Source organism: Lynx canadensis, chromosome B4 (assembly GCF_007474595.2).
Source record: "Lynx canadensis isolate LIC74 chromosome B4, mLynCan4.pri.v2, whole genome shotgun sequence".
In the NCBI taxonomy this organism is placed as follows: Eukaryota; Metazoa; Chordata; class Mammalia; order Carnivora; family Felidae; genus Lynx; species Lynx canadensis.
The window spans coordinates 78,420,234-78,435,302 of NC_044309.1; the positions used below are offsets into that span (position 1 = coordinate 78,420,234).

Consider the following 15,069-nt stretch of genomic DNA (forward strand, 5'->3'; position numbering starts at 1 on the left):
GGATTCTAGGCTGCATTTTTTTTTTCTGTTCATCACATTGAAGATTTCCTGCCATTCCTTTCTGGCCTGCCAAGTTTCACTAGAGAGATCCGTCACTAGTCTTATCATTCTCCCTTTATATGTTAGAGCACGTTTATCCCTAGCTGCTTTCAGAATTCTCTCTTTATCCTCGTATTTTGCTAGTTTCACTATGATATGTCATGCAGAAGATCGATTCAAGTTATGTCTGAAGGGAGTTCTCTGTGCCTCTTGGATTTCAATCCCTTTTTCCTTCCCCAGTTCAGAGAAGTTCTCAGCTATGATTTCTTCAAGTACACCTTCAGCACCTTTCCCTCTCTCTTCCTCTTCTGGAATCCCAATTATGCATATATTATTTTGTTTAATTATGTCACTTAGTTCTCTAAGTCTCCCCTCATACTCCTGGATTTTTTTTATCTCTCTTTTTCTCAGCTTCTTCTTTTTCCATAATTTTATCTTCTAATTCACCTATTCTCTCCTCTGCCTCTTCAATCCAAGCTGTGGTCGCCTCCATTTTATTTTGCAGCTCATTTATAGCATTTTTAGCTCCTCCTGGCTGTTTCTTAGTCCCTCGATCTCTGTAGTAATAGATTCTCTGCTGTCCTCTATACTTTTTTCAAGCCCAGCGATTCGTTTTATGACTAATATTTTAAATTCACTTTCTGCTATATTGCTTAAACCATTTTTGATCAGTTCATTAGCTGTCGCTACTTCCTGGAGTTTCTTTTGAGGAGAATTCTTCCATTTTGTGATTTTGGATAGTCCCTGGAGTGGCAGGAGAACTGCAGGGCTCTTCGCCTGTGCTGTCTGGAGTAACTTGCGTTGGTGGGGGGGGCCGCAGTCAGACCTGATGTCTGCCCCCAGCCCACTGCTGGGGCCACAGCCAGACTGGTGTGTACCTTATCTTCCCCTCTCCCAGGGGCAGGACTCACTGTGGAGTGGTGTGGCCTCTGTCTGGGCTACTTGCACACTGCCAGGCTTGTGGCGCTGCTTCGATGGGATCTGGAGTATTAGCCGGGTGGAACCAAGAGATGCACAGGGGCAGGAGGGGCAGGCTCAGCTCGCTTTGCCTTTGGTGGTGCGCTTTGGGAGGGGCCCTGTGGCACCGGGAGGGAGGCAGACCCGTCGGAGGGATGTATCCACAGAAGCACAGCATTGGGTGTTTGCGCGGTGCAAGCAAGTTCGTGACGGGAACTGGTTCCCTTTGGGATTTTGGCTGGGGGATGGGCAAGGAAGATGGCACTTCCCAGCGCCTTTGTTCCCCGCCAAGCTGAGCTCTGTCCTCCAGGGCTCAACAAGTCTCCCTCCCATTGTCCTTTAGCCCTCCTGCTCTCTGAGAAGAGCTGTTGACTTACAATATTCCAGATGTTAAGTCCCACTGGCTGTCAGAACACACTCCGTCCGGCCCCTCCACTTTTGCAAGCCAGACTTGGGGGCTCTGCCTTGCCAGTTGGGCTGGCTGCCCCTCCACCACCCTGGCTCCCTCCCGCCAGTCCGTGTAGCACACACTGCCTCTCCACCCTTCCTACCCTCTTCCGTGGGCCTCTCGTCTATGCTTGCTCTGGAGAGTGCATTCTGCTAGTCTTCTGGTGGTTTTCTGGGTAAATTAGGCAGATGTGGGTGCAATCTAAGCAATCAGCAGGATGTGGTGAGCCCAGCATCCTCCTACGCCGCCATCTTCCTCCACCCATTTCCTCCTCCATACTCTTTGGAACAAAGTTATTATGCCCAGTCTCCACTTGGGAGGGGAGGAGTTATTCATTACCTGCTGGAGGGTGGACCATGTAGGAAAATAATTGGGAATTCTTCTGCATAAGAGTAGTCTATCTTCCTTCACTAATAAATCTAATCATTGATTCATATCAGTATGGGCTCATGAATATTTATTTTATATTTTGCATTACAACCCAGTCTCCCTCCCTTCCTTCCTCCCTCCTTTCCTTCTTGTGTCCCTCTCTCTTTCCTTCCTTCCTTCCTTCCTTCCTTCCTTCCTTCCTTCCTACTGGCACAAATTGTTCCAGTTTGGCCACTGGAACTCTTTCAGTGAGCTTCTTGATTATTTCCTAAATTTGGCCCTGAATGATGCAGTAGGGTTATCTTGTATATTTCCCACCCCAGTCCTACAATCAGTTATTTCTCCAGGAAGACTTCTTCGTTCCTAATTGTATTATTTGGGGTTTTCCAAAGAAAAAGAACCAAGGAGACAAGAAAATATATTTATATGCACATATACATACATATATATATATATATTTATATTTATATATATATATAAACATCCATGGATTTATAATATATACAATATATAATAGCATATAAATACATAATAATTATATATCATAAATCTATAATAAATAAATAGTTTTATATATATGATACATAATCAGGTGAGCCAATTACTTATGATAAATCTTCTAATACATAAACATTCCTTATAATAAATATAAATATTTATAATAAATAACTATATATATATTTCCTTTGTATGCATGTATATATATACAAAAAACAATTTATTTTAAGGCATTGGCTTGTGTGATTATGGAGGCTGGCAAGTCCAAAATCTGCATAGCTGTGTTCCAGTTCAAGTCTGAGGGCAGCCAGGCTGTTGCAGAGCCAGGAAGTGCCAATGTCCCACTTCGAAGGCCATCAAAACAAGAGAATTGCTTATTTAGGGAAGGGTCAGCCTTTTGTTCTCTGCAGGTCTTCCATGGATTGGGTGAGGACCACCCACAATATGGAGGGCAATCTACACAAAGGACCAATGTAAATGATAATCTCATCTGAAGTCCTGACAGAAACACACAGAATAATTTTTGCCCAAATACTGGCTATCTTGTGGCCTAGGCAAGTTGACACATAAAATTAACCATCACACTAATATTGGGTCACAGTATTAGAAACCAAGATCTGGGTGCTAGATGTGCTCACTGCTCCTGGAGTGTCATTGTTTCTAGGTGCCCTTAGGTGATAGAGCAAAAAACCGATGTATATATTCTAGCCCCTCCCTGTGTATACACACATCTTTAAATGTGACCATATGTAAAACCATCTGTATCTATCCTACACTAGCCATAAGCTCATGTTGATGTCTACAGTTCCAATTCAATATCACAAGGACCTTTTTTAACTTTTGCTTATATGTAAACTTGCACCAACAGTGAGAAACCAGGCTCCAACCATGTGCCATCCATTTACTTGATTTTCCAATCACTGTGTATGTGTATAGTGGTATCCCAAGTATTACACCATACCTCTGTGGGAATCAACCTTATCAACTACAATGTTTGTGTACAGTTCCTGTTGCCTTTAGTCTTACAGATTCCACTCATTTCCAAAGTTACTTCGGTCAGCCTTTTTTATCCTCATTCCTTTCCATGAGGTTGTTTCATACATTTGTAATACAGTAGTTTTTTTTTTAATTCTACCTTCTAACCTGGGATTCCTCAATCTTAAGAATTATTCCTTTTTAATTTCACATATTAAGGTTCAGTCTTGTGCTACAAAATTCTGTGAGATTTGACAAATTCAGAGTTTCATGAATACACCATTGCAGTATCAAACAGGACTAAAGTCCTTCTGTGTACACTTACTTAACCTTGCAAGTCTTTTGCCTTTCCCTATAAACTTTGGAATCAACTTGTTGATAACCTACAAAACAGGTTGCTAAAATTTCAGTTGAGACTGTGTTGAATCAATAAGGCAAAATTGGAAAAATTGACGTCTTAATAATATCAAATCTTCTAATTCATGAATATGCAGTATCTTTCATAAATATCAATATTTTATAATTTTCCACAAATAGGTTCTCTTCACATTTTATTAGATTGATGCTTAAGTATATTTAATATTTTGGTACTACTTATAAATGATAATTTTTTAAAATTTCAACATTCAGGGAAAAGATATTTACAAATAACATATCAGATAAAGGGCTAGCATCCAAAAATCTATAAAGAACTTACCAAACTCGACACCCAAAAAACAAATAATCCAGTGAGGAAATGGGCAGAAAACAAGAATAGACACTTTTCCAAAGAAGACATCCAGATGGCCAACAGACACACGAAAAGATGTTCAATGTCACTCATCATCAGGGAAATACAATTCAAAGCCACACTGAGATGCCACCTCACACCAGTCAGAGTGGCTAAAATGAACAAATCAGGAAACTACAGATGCTGGCGAGGATGTGGAGAAATGGAAACACTTGCACTCTTGGTGGGAATGCAAACTGGTGCAGCTGCTCTTGAAAACAGTGTGGAGGTTCCTCAAAAAATTAAAAATAGATCTACCCTATGACCCAGTAATAGCACTGCTAAGAATTTACCCAAGGGATACAGGAGTGCTGATGCATAGGGGCACATGTACCCCAATGTTTATAGCAGCACTTCCAACAATAGCCAAATTATGGAAAGAGTCTAAATGTCCATCAACTGAAGAATGATAAAGAAGATGTGGTTTATATATACAATGGAATACTACTTGGCAATGAAAAGAATGAAATCATGCCATTTGCAGCAACATGGGTAGAACTGGAAGGTATTATGTTGAGTGAAATAAGTCAGTCAGAAAAGGACAGATATCCTATGTTTTCACTCATATGTGGATCTTGGGAAACTTAACAGAAGACCATGGGGGAAAGGAAGGGGAAAAAATTAGTTACAAACAGAGAGGTAAGGAGCCAAACCACAAGAGACTCTTAAATACGGAAACCAAGGGTGTGTGGGGTTTGGGGGAGATGGGAAGATGAGTGATGGGCGTGGAGGAGGGCACTTATTGGGATGAGCACTGGGTGTTGTATGTAAACCAATTTGACAATAAGTTATATTAAAACAAAACAAAACAAAAATAAAAAAGCAAATGACTTTTTAAGTAGTAATCTTGTGTACTACAACTTTGCTATACTGGCTTGTTTATGTGAGGAGGTTTTCAGATTTTCTACATAGACTATCATGTCATCTGAGAATAAAGAGAGCTTTATTTCTTCACTTCTAATTTGTATAACTTATATTGCTTTTTCTCATCTTATTGTGTAGTTAGAACTTCTAGTACACTGTTCAATAAAAGTGGAGAGAAGAACACATGCTAATCTTATTCTTGACCTCAGAACTATAGGGTCCAGGGGTGCCTGAGTGGCTCAGTTGGTGAAGTGTCTAACTTCAGCTCAGGTCATGATCTCAGGGTTCATGGATTGGAGCCCCATTTCGGGTTCTGTGATGACAGCTCAGAGCCTGGAACCTACTTTGGATTATGTGTCTTCCTCTATCTATGCCCCTCCCCTGCTCATGCTCACTCTCTCTCTCTCACACACACAAAAATAAATAAACATAAACAAAAAGAAGTAAAGTGTCCAGTCTCTCATCAGTAAGTGTGATGTTAGCTACATGTTTTTTAAAAAATATTATTTTCGAATATGAGGAATTTGCCTCTATTCATTGTTTGGTGAGTTTTTCACTTAATCATGAATGGATATTGGATCATGTTATTTAATTTTTTTCTGCATAAACTATTACAATCATATGATTTTTTCTTCTTTAGCCATTTGAAATTGTGGATTAAATTGATTGATATTGAATGTTGAATTAGCCTCGCTTATATGCATTAAATCTCATTGATTGCGGTGTAGAACTCTTTTTATACACTGTAGGATTCAATTTGATGATACTTTGGTGCCCTTCATATCCATGATCTGGGATCACATATCTGGTATTAAATAAATTCTGTGTAGTAAGTTAGTGCCAAAATGGAAGGCTGACACTGTTCCTTGTGGGAATGGTTACAAGTGAACACAGCAGGGTACTGATATAGTAGGATCCAGAAACATCTTTATAAATTAGCCAATCCATGAGAATTTCCCTTGTGCTGAGTTGGGGTTAGGGGCATGGGGAAAACAGGGACTGAAAACGGTGACTGGTGGTTGGGAAGCGGAAGTTAACAGACCATCCTTGCACTGTATCTCGAGTTTTCCCTTAACCATTCTTAGAAACCAGAGCAGGCCAGGGCACAGCTAGAGGGGATGCAAGGTCATCTCATCGGAGCACAGAACTTGACTTCTTTGAGCCTCTGTTAAGAGGTTTAGGAGGTAAAGAATAGGGAGATTCCATTCTTGTTTTGTCTTCAGACTTTAAGAGGTCACCATCTAAGATTTGTGCCTGAGTTTGTAGATCCTTAATTTACTCAGATCTAGTGTTTTCAAGTTTTTCGTGTTGTGAAGATTATTGGAATTCACATCCGTGTACATATAACCTCCTGCATTTGTACTAGTTTCTTAAGATACATTTCTAGAAGTATACTTCTGGTTCAGCAGTATACACATATTAATTGCTGTTGTCAGGCACGTTTCTGGGTCATGAAGGCAATTGCAAGTAAAATCTAATCTCTTATTCTCTTGTCACTATTCTTTGGCTCTAACTGGACAGTACTATATTTCTCTGGGCATTATGGGTGGCTGCTTGAGCAGGTGGCAGAGAATATTACAGACCAAGTCAAAGAGGCTAAGATGCTACTCCCAAATACAGGCAGTGAAGACACTTTACATTGATGGTAGACCAGATGCCTTCCACTCCACTTGACAAGCATTTACATGGAATCTAATCTGGCAAGGAATCCTGCACATCAGGATGCGAGACGGAGGTTTGATGAAGCAGTCTAGAGGATGGGAGTAAGTACTGGGGATTGGGAGTATTGTTCACATGATAAGGCATGTGTCTGATGAAAACACTCAGGACCCAAAGGTAATGAAGCAAGTCACTACTCCACCATGAATTATATTATAAATCTGCTTTATTGCATTGGAAGAGAGCAAGGAGAAAAACACATGACAGGGACACAAACCCTGTTTATCATAGAGCTGATCACTTATGCTTTCACAAGCACTGTGAGGGAAGGCCTCACTACTTGAGAGATGGGGAATTCATGGGCCCGTGGAAGCAAGAAGAAGTTGCTGTGTCCTGGAGTAGGACCCAGGCAGTGACCTTTGGATGGTGAGCAGTGGAAGCTCAGGTGGAGCAGGTATAGGCAGTGATGAGAAATGAAGGCACTCAGCAGGTTCCGCTCAGAGTCAGAGAGTAAGAAACCAGAGACGGGAGAGGAGAAGCAGCCTGAGAGAGGGCAATCCAGTTGCAGATGGGACAACGTGGGGCCAAGAGCTGATGGCAGGACTTAGTGCTTGTAGCTCTTCCTGCTGGAGGATGAGGTGGTGGTGTATTTGATGGTGGAACTGCTGCCCCCAGAGGAGCTGAAGCCACCCCCAATGCCTCTGCCGCTGCTGGAACTGAAGCCAGCTCCCAGGCTGTGGCCGCTGCCATAGGAGTAGCCGCTGCCTCCGCCCAGGCCTGAGCCACTGCCCACACCGCTGGCACTGCCATAGCCGCCAGCGCTGCCATAGCCTCCGGAGACGGTGGACTGCACCACAGCTGTGAAGGGGAGGGAGACAAGGACACACAGGACACAGTGAGCTCATTCTGCCAGTCTGAGTCTCATCAGATGGGCTAAGGGCAAGGGAGAGGGGCAAGCAAAGTACTTACAGATGTTGACTTGTCCAACACCTTCCCCACTCAGCCTAGGAAGGGAGAAAACACAGGGACCGTGAGACCTCAGACAGCCACCACTGGACCAGAGTGGGAAGCCTCGATGTGAGGATAACCCATGAGCAAACTGCCTTTTAAGATTCTCTGAGAGTCATGATTGTGGCCATAAGTAGAATGCCTTCAACTTGTGCTCATGGCCAGACATCATGGACATGTATTCAGAGGTTTGAGGAGCTTGTGTGAGTTACTCACCTGCACTCCTCGCCCTCCAGCAGCTTCCTGTAGGTGGCAATCTCCACGTCCAGGGCTAGCTTGACATTCATCAGCTCCTGGTACTCCTTCAGCAGCCGGGCCATGTCCTGCTTGGCCTTCTGCAGAGCATCCTCCAGATCAGCCAGCTTGTTCTTGGCATCCTTGAGGGCCATCTCCCCACGCTGTTCAGCATCAGCAATAGCGGACTGCAGGTTGGCACACTAGAGCAAGAAGATAGGCAGAAGGAACTCGTAATGTAGTTCTCCAGGAGAGTAGCCATACTTATTTCTAGTGAGGAACAGTTCCAGAGCCCAGATACGATGGTAAGGCACTTCTACCACACTTTTTCCCAGTCTTTGTCTGCTCTGCACAACTTATCTAGTCTGGGAGCCACATGAGAACATATATGCCTTTTTTAAACCACCTTCTCTGAGGGCTGGGTGGGAGACCCTATACTGGACCAAATACCAGCATAGTTGAAAGAAATGGACCCACTCAGTTTGTTTTGAGTGCTGTCTCCAAAGCCAGACCAGAACCTTTTCTCATGATTCACGTGGATGCCCCCTAATTTATACAAAATTACCAACATCTTCACTTAAGGCTATGAGTTTCATTTCTGGCCATTGAGATCTTGTCCTCCTCACTCCTAAGGTCTTCTAACATGCTTGGGCAACACCGATCTTCATCCTGGGTCACTGCTCAACTTCTGTTTCAATTCGATGTTGAGCAGATTTAGACCAATCTTGCCCCCCCCCCACTTTGGGCCTCCCCTTTTCTTTCCCCACTTGTTTCTTGTATTCCTAAACCAAGCATTCTCCTTAAGTAATCTCTTTCAAAAGTCCCTGGATGATCTTTCTACACTCTGACTAATTGGGATTGCTCTTGTCATGCGGTTGTGTCATTCTGTAGGGTTAGCACTCATCTGTCCTCATATGTGGGAACTCACTGAGGGTGGGAGCCACATGCACCCCTCTCTTTGCTCTTCCCCCAATTCCCAGCATTTCCCAAATGGTGGCTGATGGCTGCCTGGTGGTTGAGTGAGGAAGCGATGCTTGTCTTCTCCAGAAGCCCCCACCGTACCTGCTTCTTGACATGGTCGATCTCGGATCTCAGCCTCTGGATCATGCGGTTGATCTCAGCAATCTCCTGCTTGGTGTTGCGCAGATCATCCCCGTGTCTACCTGCGGTGACCTGCAGCTCTTCATACTGGAGTCCAGAGGGAGAGAAGGTGGTGCATGTGGGTTTTCACATGCTAATGGTGACCTGACTTCTCAATCTGGCATTTAACACACCCAGAGCTAGTGACTTCTCACCAAGGCATTTTAGAGAAAGTTGATGGGGCAAGCTCACTGAATACTGTACACTGATCACAGACCCTCTTTTGAATGGACTGCTGGCTGCCTAGTTCAGTTGGAGGCCAGCAATGTTCTGTATTATGTTTCCAAGGGAGCCGACTCAGGGTGAAGACAAAAGCAAGGATCACTAGATCCCTATCTATGTAGCTAGCCTCCTGCAGCGGGGTTCTTTGACTTACTCAAAAAGCACATAAATTCTGTGAATGCCTGCTCTGTGAGTGCAGGGTTCACACCTGTGAGAAATCATCAGCTCCCTTGAGGTGATTTTCCCAGCGAAGCGGGTAGGCTTGCTGGTGTCTAGGAAGAGGACACAGGCAATCCTGGGCACCTGTCAACTCAAGGCTCACCTTGCTCTGGTACCAGGACTCAGCCTCAGCCCGGCTCTTCTGAGCGATCTCCTCATATTGGGCTTTGACTTCAGCGATGATGCTGTCCAGGTCCAGGTTACGGTTGTTGTCCATGGACAGGACCACGGAAGTGTCTGAGATGTGGGTTTGCATCTGAGCCAGTTCCTGCAGAGCATAAGATCATCAGATCATCTTTCCCTTGGCCTTACAGACGTACCCCACCCCAAGATCCTCCACCCTTGGCAGAGCCCCATCACAACAAAAAAAGAGGAGTGGGGATGCTTACTGCTTCATACAAGGCTCTGGTGAAGTTGATCTCATCCATGAGAGCATCTACCTTGGCTTGCAATTCAACCTTATTCATGTAGGCAGCATCCACATCCTGGGGAACAAGCCAACACCTTGGAGTCAGCTGAGCCTTCCTTCCCAGTCTGAACACCTTTTAGTCTCCCCATCTACTCCCCTCTTGGATGTGTGCAGGGGCCAAGAGTCCTTTCTTTCTAGAAAGGAACACGAACCCCTGATCTTCAGCAGCTCACCTTCTTTAGAGTCACAAATTCATTCTCTGCTGCTGTGCGCTTGTTGATTTCATCTTCGTATCTAGACACAGAAGAGGGTAAGACATAATTGAGCCAGTGGCAAGGATGATACAGAAAAAGTGTCCTGGAATCCCAACTTTGCCTAAGAGAGATATACCCAAAAAGAGCTTCCTGCCAGTGAGCCACAAAAATGATTTTTGGGGGTCCCTAAATTGTTTTTATCTTGTTCTCTCCCCATGCACCTCTATGGCCTTTTTGCTATTTGGGGGTTGTGTTCGGCAACAATTGTGAGTTTCATTTCCATGAACATGTTTTGCTATGGAATCAGGCCCACATCTTGACCTAGTCACCCAATAGTCTTGATGTGTGCACTTCAGGGAATGGAGCCCTTTCTGTCCTTGTGCTCACTTGTTCTTGAAGTCCTCCACCATGTCCTGCATGCCCCTGAGCTCTGTGTCCAGGCGGCCCCTCTCCCCCAGGATGCTGTCTAGCTGTCTCCTGAGGTTGTTGATGTACTGCTCAAACAAGGGCTCCAGGTTCTGCCTCACGGTCTTGGTGCCCTGCTCCTGGAGCAGAGTCCACTTGGTGTCCAGGACCTTGTTCTGTTGTTCCAGGAATCGCACCTGGAAGAAGACAAGATTATTATTTGCCACAGAAAGCCAGGGAGAAAGAGATGTAACCTGACAGGTGCCCAGGCACTTTGGGTAGTCGCCCAGGTTGGGCTATTACAGACCATGTACAGAGGGTCAGGCTGACAGTGTTGCACCCCGAACCCTATTTCGTTCCAACCTCACTGGTCTTAGTGTGAAATTCTTCCATGGACCTGTGACATCTTCTCACCAGCTAAGCTATTCGACCTATCAGCGTCTTTCAACATTTCTTCTCTTTTTATTGAAAAGCACAACCACACATCTAGTTAAAAATATTTCTGGGGTGCCTGGGTGGCTCATTCAGTTAAGCTTCTGATTTTTGATTTGGGCTCAGGTCATCATCTCAGTGTTGGGAGATCTAGCCCCTGTCAGGCTCTGTGCTGTCTCTCTACCTGTAACCCTCTCCTGTTCTCTCTTTCAGTCTCTCTCTCTCTCTCTCTCTCTCTCAAAATACTTAAATAGACATTTGAAAACATAGTATTTCTCTGTTACAAAGTGGAAAGTTATATTTAAATTGTACCTCAGGTAAAGGACTGTTAAATGTGCAGAAACTAGTGATTTCATCCAATTCAGTTAATTACTGGATTCCATTAACTTCTGCTTTAGTGCATGATTGATTGCCCTGTATAACAAATGCCCTAATGGTCATGCTCTAGTTCTACACATTTTGCATTTCTATATTTATGTAAATGTTTGTGAGACTTTGTTTCTAATTCAGCCAGAAATCTTTTTCTTATTTCTATCTTTATCTAAATATTTCTGACCCTTTTTTTAATTCATTCAGAAATCTTTTTCTTTTCTTTCACCTTTTTCCTCATGTCCAGAGCCCTAGAACAGTTTTCCACTGGAATTATTATTTAATCTCTTAGAATAATCAGCAGGTAAAGCTGACCGATTCTATTCTCTCATTGCCTTATTTTGCTTCACGGATAACACAAGTTGAGTATTGTTCCCTGGCTGGGTTGAAGGACATTTAAGAGACCCAGTGGTTTCAAGTGATTTCCATCACCTTCTGCGTGTTGTCAACATGGAGGCCATCTGACATCCCAGGGGAGAGCTCCTCTGAGTCCCCTTCTCCCTCCCTCCTGAATCTCACCCCAGTAGGACATTCATTGATTGTCTAGTCTGGGGAGCCTGACAGCCCAGTGGAGGCAGGTGTTCCTGGCTCACCTTGTCGATGAAGGAGGCGAACTTGTTGTTGAGGGTCTTGATCTGCTCCCGCTCCTCAGTCCTCACCCGCTGGATGGTGGGGTCGATTTGCAGGTTCAGAGGAGTGAGGAGGTTCTGGTTGATGGTGACCTCTTGGATGCCTCCAGGGGGGCACACAGGGAAGCCAGAGCCCCCATAGCCACCAGCAAAACCAGCTCCACCACCGAGCCCAAAGCCACCACCAGCTGTGGCACCAAAACCAAATCCACTGGCAGCGCCACCTCCATAGCCAAAGCCACCTCCAACTCGGCCACCATATCCGCCACTGATGGCACAGCTGCCCCCTCCGATGGAGATCCTCTTGGAGCCGCCCAGGCTATAGAGGCTCCTGCTCCCAAAGCCAGCTCCTCCACACACTCCACCGAGGCCACCCGTGCCCCTGGAGCGGGACACAGAGACACTGCTGAAGCCAGAGCGGCAGACCCCTGGGACTCTGGCTGAGCTGGTGCTGAAGCCACGGTGGCTGACGCTTTGGCTCCTCACGGTGGATTTGCTAGACATGATTCCTGAAGAGGGAAGGCTGAAGAAAGCGTGAGAGGCTGGAGGGTAGAGCTGAGAGGAGCAGATCTGTGAGATGAGCCTCCCGGCAGCAGTTTATATATGGTGAAAATGGGCTGGGCTCCGTCCTGGAAGGTGAGCTTGCAGATTGGGAAGGGTTGGGCTTTACAAACAGTGATGTCACATCTGGATTATTAGAAAAGTTATGAAATAATGAAGATTGCATTTTTGGCTTCCTTTAGTCAGGGAAATATCTCCTGTCTTCCAGCTTTGACTTGATCTCAATACAATGAGACTATTCTCAATTCACTGAGCTAGGAGTTAGTCACTGTCTCAAACAAAGGATCTGCATGTTATGCATGTGTATCAGAAGTTAAGTGCTCTCCTCTCCACTTGTGTTGTACCCAGCAGAGATAGGAGACTGAAATAATCTATTTCATATGCCTTCATAGTAACATTCTCATTCTTTTTCTTTATTACAATAGTTAAATATGACTTTTTTTGCTTTTACTTAAAATTTCACCCACATAAAGGAGTAACATAACAACATAATCAGTCCCTATAGTCTTATCACTCAGCTATATAAACGATATTATCTCACGACCAATAGGATAGCTTCCATATTCCTACTCTATTCCATTATAACTGTAAATTATCGGAAAATAAATGTCAGAGGTCATGTTGTCTCGTTTGTATATAATTCTGTATTTATGTCTGAACGAGAGACTCAAAAATATAACCAAAATGTCATTTTCTTACCTTGAAATTTACGTATATTCATTAATGTCACCAAGTGTCTATTCCATTTTCAAATATACCTGTTGGTGTTTTTTTTATATTTTGGTTGTCCAAATCAGGATCCAAATAAGCTCAATCCATATTATATGCGTGTGCAATGTCTTTTAAATCTTGTAAGTCAGTATATCCTCCTTCATTTTTTCCATACAATTTTTTTTGTTAAAGAGACTGGGTTCTTTGGCAGGTGCAGTGTTTCATTCCTTGGATTTTTCTAGTTGCATGTTCATGGTGCCTCACTGAACATCTTACTGTGTCCTTTGTATATCCCATAAAGTGATATGTAAAGCTAGAAACTTAATGTGCTATCTGTTTAAACATTCCAGATGTAGATGTATAGACTGCCTACTCATATATTGAGTATTGTTACTTACACACTTTCTTCAATGTTTGGACGTTGAAGGAGAACGTTGAAGACATTCAAGGAACAAAATGCATGTTCAAGGGCATTCCCCAGGCAGCCAATTCCTATACCTGGAGGCAAGCGGTGTTCTCAGTTCCTGTGTATCTTTGTAGTATCCTTATTTGGGTGTTTCTGTGTTTTTCCTGGGGTATGTGGTGTGTGTGTGTGTGTGTGTCTGTGTGTGTGTGTGTGTGTGTGAGAGAGAGAGAGAGAGAAGAAAGAGGTGGAGAGAGATATTGGGGCGAGTGTATATGTATAGAGGGTGCCCATATTGTTAAAAAGTATATATTTTATGCATATCCATGTTTGTATAATACCCACCTTTATATCCTCTTTTCAGTTACGCCTGTGTTGTATTTCTTATGTGTTTTCTCCTCGTCCTCCTTTAATGTTCAGTGATGGCTGTTTCATGCCTGCAAGCTCTTCTCCCCCTCTGTCTACCTCCCTTTCCATGTCCATTACTGCCCACTCAGCAATGCCTTCACCTCCCTGTCTGCTTTCAGCATGGCCTTCATTCTTGGCTCCTTTTCTGAGCTCCTCCAGTTCATTTTCTCCTTTATTATCTCATTCAATTGCCCCATTTGTTCTCTGATTTTATCATGGTGTCTATTTCATCGAATTTTGGGAAATATACTATTGGAATTTTTTCTGTTGAGTGTTTTTCACATGCCTCTTGTTTGTCCCTGTGTTATTTAATGGAAGGTGCCTATTGTGATCCTGGAATGCTTCCTTTATCTCTGCCTTTGTTTTTTAATGAGTGTTTATTTTTGAGAGAGAAGAGAGAGAGAGAAGAAGAAGCAGGGGAGGAGCAGAGAGAGAGAGGGGGAGACACAGAATCTGAAGCAGAGAATCCAAAGAAGGCTCCAGGCTCTGAGCTGTCAGCACAGAGCCCAACACGGGGCTGGAACCCATGAACCGTGAGATCATGACCTGAGCTGACGTTGGACGCTTAACCAACTGAGCCACCCAGGCGCCCTGGAATGGTTCCTTTCTGACCAGTGCTCATCTGTGAATGAAGCAAGCCCTTTCTGGCCCTGCCATTTGCAGGAGGTATTCTGGGAGGGGGGCCAGGGCCATATCCAGGCTAATAGGATTTCTCATTATGACACAGGGCTGTGTGAATAATTCCTCTAAGCTTTAATTCTGACAAGCCAACAAAGGTCACCACAGAGTGGCTCACAATTTCGTCTCTGCTTTCTTTGCTTCACCAACAAAATGCTGCCAATAAGCCTGGACTGATTCCTTATTCAGCCCAGCCTTCACAGTTTTGTGAAACTTCATGACAAATGGGGTCCTGCCTCCAGCCCACACACCCAGTTCTGATTGTTGCAAACAAGGGATTCTTGGATGTGCACCTGAAGAAGTGTCCTTTATAGGGACTTAGCAGCAGTGCAGTGAGTCAACAGTGTCTGGCACGTAGGAAAACCTGTGTTGGCTTTGTTTGGTGTTCCTTCGTGGTTATTGAGTTGTT

The 15,069-nt window shown here is 44.0% G+C and overlaps 1 protein-coding gene across 1 annotated transcript; it reads right to left on the reverse strand.

The window, feature by feature from the left end:
* Nucleotides 1–7,182: 7,182 nt before the first annotated feature.
* LOC115518127 (keratin, type II cytoskeletal 6A-like) lies at nt 7,183–12,403 on the reverse strand. The gene is made up of 9 exons (XM_030321447.1): nt 11,864–12,403; nt 10,452–10,666; nt 10,044–10,104; nt 9,791–9,886; nt 9,505–9,669; nt 8,883–9,008; nt 7,803–8,023; nt 7,548–7,582; nt 7,183–7,436 (listed from the first exon to the last, which is right to left on the reverse strand). The coding sequence occupies exons 1-9, from the start codon at nt 12,401–12,403 to the stop codon at nt 7,183–7,185; spliced, it is 1,713 nt and encodes a 570-aa protein (XP_030177307.1).
* Nucleotides 12,404–15,069: the final 2,666 nt, after the last annotated feature.